The sequence below is a fragment of the Marmota flaviventris genome, chromosome 9, assembly GCF_047511675.1.
Source record: "Marmota flaviventris isolate mMarFla1 chromosome 9, mMarFla1.hap1, whole genome shotgun sequence".
NCBI lineage: Eukaryota > Metazoa > Chordata > Mammalia > Rodentia > Sciuridae > Marmota > Marmota flaviventris.
Window position 1 is genome coordinate 57,898,583 of NC_092506.1, and position 4,928 is coordinate 57,903,510.

Sequence of the window (4,928 nt, forward strand, 5' to 3'; positions counted from 1 at the left end):
GCAAACCCATTTTTAGATGTATATAGACACAATACATATTTTATTTATTTATCTTTATGTCATGCTGAGGATCGAACCTAGTGCCTCACTCATGCAAGGCAAGTGTTCCATAACTGAGACACAACTCCAGTGTCTATATATGTTTTATATCAGTGCAATTCAGAATACCCAATATATTTAACCAATCTATGTGTCAGTCAATAGATGAATTCATAAAGAAAATGTGATAACACAACAAACACACACACACACACATACACACACACACACACACACACACACACAATGGAGCTTTATTCAGCCTTAAAGAAGAATAAAATTATGACTTTTGAAGGAAAATGAATGGAAATTTAGAGTATTATATTAAGTGAAATAAGTTAGACTCGTATGGCCAAGCATTGTATATTTTCTCATATGTGCAAGGTTAGAAAATAATGGGTGAAAAAATGGGGTTCTCATAAATTATAAGGAAGGCATAGAGCTGAGAAAGGGAATTCATCGGCAGAAGAAGAGAGGAAAAGAGGAAGGACTGGGGAGTGAAAGTGACTACTTTTGTTATATGTGTGTACAAATATGTCACAATGAATCTTATTATTACATGTAATTATAATGCATCAATAAATATCAATTAAAATAGCTCCTATTTTATCAATAATTACATCAAAATAAAAGTACTATACACTCACCTAATAGTAGATATTTATAAATATTTGCTCTAACCATATTTACTCAACATTATTTGAACATTCTAGTCATGGAAAATACATAATATAATAAATTGTAAATTCTTCACATCTTCCCCTTGGATTTCTTGAAAGAAATAGCATCATTATGTTACTCTTGTAATGAGATTTTTGCGGGTAATACAGAGATTTCAAATATTAGCTCCACATGTATTGTTCAGAAGCTTTTGTTGCTGCCATAGCTTTCCTATGAAAATTGAAAAGATACTACTGTATTTCTAGTATTAACTTTTCATATTTGCAGTCACTGAACGCTGTAGTGGGGTAACTATGTGGAGAAAATAAAAAGCGTGTCTTCTCCATGTTAGTTGCTCTTGATGTTCAGCCTAAGCAACTTGCATAAGCCCTGCCTGAGCTCCTTGTTCTTGAGGGCATACACCATGGGGTTGAGAGCAGGAGGAATAACATTGTGTAGCACATTGAGTAGAACTGGGATGAGGGGGAGTTTCATTCCTCCACTATGAGTGATGGAAATAACAACAATGACAGTATAGAAGAAAAGAATTAAGATGAGGTGGGAAGTGCAGGTATTTAGGGCTTTAGATGCAGCTTCTTTGGAGTTGAGCTTCAGTACAGACCGAAGAATCAAAGCATATGATACAATAATCAAACCCAGGTCACTTCCCATAATCAGCCAAGCCAGAAATATTTGATTGATACTATTGATTTTCCTGTCATCACAGGAGAGGCTAGTGACTCCAAGATTAGTACAAAAACAGTGCTCAATTTGATTATGAAGACAGTAATTTTTCTGAGCAGCTAAGATGGGCACTGAAATTGGACTTAGACAGTTTCTAACTGCCATGAACAAGGTTGCTTTGATAACAAAAGAGTCAGTAACTATTGATGGATATCTCAATGGTCGGCAAATGGCTACATACCTATCTATAGCCATGCAGACAAAGATGCCTGACTCCATGGCCACAAAAAAATGGATGGCATACATCTGAGCAAAGCACTCAGGGAGGCTGATGGCCTTAGCACTGAACCATAAGATGGCCAAAATCTTAGGCATGATGGTGGTAGCCAGGCCCATGTCCACCACAGCCAGGATGCCCAGGAAATTATACATGGGCTGATGCAGACTTGCCTCTTGGTAGATGGTAGTCAGGATCAGGATGTTGGCCCCAAGGGCTAAGAGGTAGAGCAGAGCCAGGGGAAGTGAGAGCCAGTGCTGCCAGCTGTGGATGCCTGGGAATCCCATCAGAACAAATTCAGAGACCTGGATCTGAGAGCTGTTGGAATCTCTGAGATCCTGGAACATCCTTTAGTAATAGGAAAAAAAACTGAATGTTACACCTCTTAAATATCAATCTGAGAGTGTTGGAAATTGTATGAGCCAGGATCATGATATTAAAGAGAATTTAGTATCCTTCATGTTCTTATCCTTATACTCCCTTTTTTTTACTTCTTTCTTATGGAAAAGGAACTCTAATAGGAGACACAATCCATTCATTTATTCAATAAACCATTTTAAAATTCCATCAACTTGGTAATATTTTTCCATGTTTTTAACTAAAGGACTGACTATTATAGAAAATCAGGACTGTTAAAGATCATTCATGTTGTAGGTCATAATAGCAGCAGAGGATGAAAGTGATCTGATATCACAGTCTGACAGTGAGGTTTGGCTTTGGTAATGAATTGGTTGTTTTAGAGATCTAAAGTGCAGACACAATAAAGGATTTTTTTTATGTATGAAACTTCTGTTGATGGAGGTTACATAATAATTTTTAAAGTTATGTATTTGAGATATTACGAACTTGTATGTATGTAGAGATATATATTTAAACAAAGATATTTTTATGTTAGAATTAATGATGGTGGAATTAAGCTAGACATATAGATGTGGTTTTAATAGTAAATATTTACGTGGTATTGGAGATTGAACCTAGGGCATCACATACACTGGGCAATCACTGCAACAATGGCCTACATCCCAGCTCCTAATAATTAATTTTTTTATTCATAGATAACATGCATGCACAAATGTATGCACAGGCCATGCATACATAAAGTTCTCTGCATGATTACACAGTGAAAACACTTGTTTAAACAAGAAAGAGACCAGCTTCTCTTATACCCCACTGAAAATTGCTTTCTCCTTTCCTTGTCCCGAAAGGTAAGCAAAATCCTAAGAGCTAAATGTTAGATAAACTTCATCTTTTATACAAGAATTTTAATACAGAATTTTAAATCCAAACAAAATAAATAAAATAGTATAATATACCTGTCTCTTATCTTCAACATTGTCACTAATTGCTGAAAAATTGCAATCTTGTTCATTTCTCTCTTAATCAGATTTTTTTTTCCCTGTGGTCAAAAAAAAACAAAACAAAAAAAAAAACAAAAAAAAAAAACGATGAGAACAACTTTAGAGGAGGAAAAGCTTATTTGAGGGCTCACAGCCTTGGAGGTCTCAGTCCATAGATGGTGGCCTCCATTACTCTAGGCTAGGGGAGTCAGAACATCATGGAAGAATTGTGTGCCACAGGAAAGCAGATGAGAACAAAGCACCAGGAAGCAGAGAGTGAGGTCCACTCAACAGGAGCAAAATATTTACTTCATAGCCATGTCCCCAGGGATGCACCTCCTCCAGCTACACCCTACCTGCCAACATTTACCACCCAGTTAATCCCTATTAGGGAATTAATGTAGTGATTTGGTTAAGGCTCTCATAACACAGTCATTACACTTCTAAACTTTCTTGTATTGTCTCACTCATGAGCGTTTGGGGGACACCTCAAATCCAAACCATAACAGTCTCTCTCAATAAATTTGACTTAAGAGTCAACTCTTAACTATTATGTGTTGATGTAACAAAAACAAGTAGAAAAAATGGGGAAAACATAGATGCCCTTAGTTGATAATAGGATATATATAGCTGAGGTGACATTTGTTGTATTCTCAAAAGTTTATATTCCCAAACTTTCTCTAAATATCCTATCTGTGTCTCTCATCACACCTTCATAGTTATAATTTTAATTGGTAATATTGGTTTTAATGTAACAAAAGTCTATGTCTCATGTTCATTGTATTTTTAAATCTCTGGGTTAAAATTCTAACTGATACCAAGTAATATAGAACTAAGAACAAATTAAATTAGACATTTTACAATGCATCTAAAATTCTTTTAATACCATATGACTTTACATTTCTGCAGGGAAAATGGGCACACATTATTCTGTGTAAGGTCAACTGAAATAATAACTCTGAACAAGAGCATCACTGCTTACAAAATATTACTTTGAAAGCATCCAGTGTTTATTCTCACTTCAAAACCCATAAATAGTAAGTTTATTTCCTCAGTTGATCATACTCAATTTTTTTCAACCCAGGTTCTTCTGTCCACGTGACTGTGGGCTTATGCCAGTCACTTCTGCTAAGATGAGTGAAACATAGTCAAATCTAAGTCTATGTTGAGAAGAGCAGTTTAATTAGATTCTTCTCTAGAGGGACAAGGAAGGACAGGTAAAAACAATAGGGTACTGGCCGTGATTAACAACACTTCTCTAGCTCTTTCTTCTTGTCATGGGTGATTCTGTTACAGAGTGCATGAGAATTACAAACTACCACACATACTGAGCCGAATAGAAAGGGGAGAAAAGTCCTTTAATGAGTATGGCAGGCTACCACCTCAAAGAACTCCCAGCAACTGAATGTTGGAGGTATAGAGTTCATAAAGGCAAAAATCACAAGAACAATTAGCACATATAGGTCAGAAAATCTCTGTTGAGACAGATATTTGATTACATGAGAAAATCGTTTGATGACACATTTCAGAGTCTTCTTTGTTATACATAAGGGCCATTGTTAGGGATGCAGGAAGGTCCTACTGTACTGTCCACAGAGATCCAGATGTCAGGAGGCTGAAAAGAAAACCTTTTAAATAATCATAAAATGGAGTCAGGTCAGAACAAAATGGCATTAATTTGGTTCTTTTCCATTTCAATTTACACCTGATTTCCACCATTTCCAATACTGTCAATTTGTCTAGGGAAAACAAATATTCATGCTCATTATGAAAAGTAGCACTGTATAGAAATCTAAGAATTGTAAAAAGTAAACATTTTCAAAAACAAAAGCAATCTTCTTAATGTTGTCTGTTTTTAAACTAGGTGGGTGGAATAAAAACTGTATTTCTGAGGTTATAGTTACCAATTAGGTTATATCCAAAGTAGCTCT

At 35.6% G+C, this 4,928-nt stretch overlaps 1 protein-coding gene across 1 annotated transcript; it reads right to left on the reverse strand.

Annotated features, from left to right (window-relative positions):
- Positions 1–1,047: 1,047 nt before the first annotated feature.
- LOC114098546 (olfactory receptor 56B2-like) lies at positions 1,048–3,969 on the reverse strand. Its single transcript, XM_027942795.1, has 2 exons — positions 3,962–3,969; positions 1,048–2,008 (listed from the first exon to the last, which is right to left on the reverse strand). Exons 1-2 carry the CDS (start codon positions 3,967–3,969, stop codon positions 1,048–1,050), a joined length of 969 nt encoding a protein of 322 aa, XP_027798596.1.
- Between the last annotated feature and the right edge of the window lie 959 nt (positions 3,970–4,928).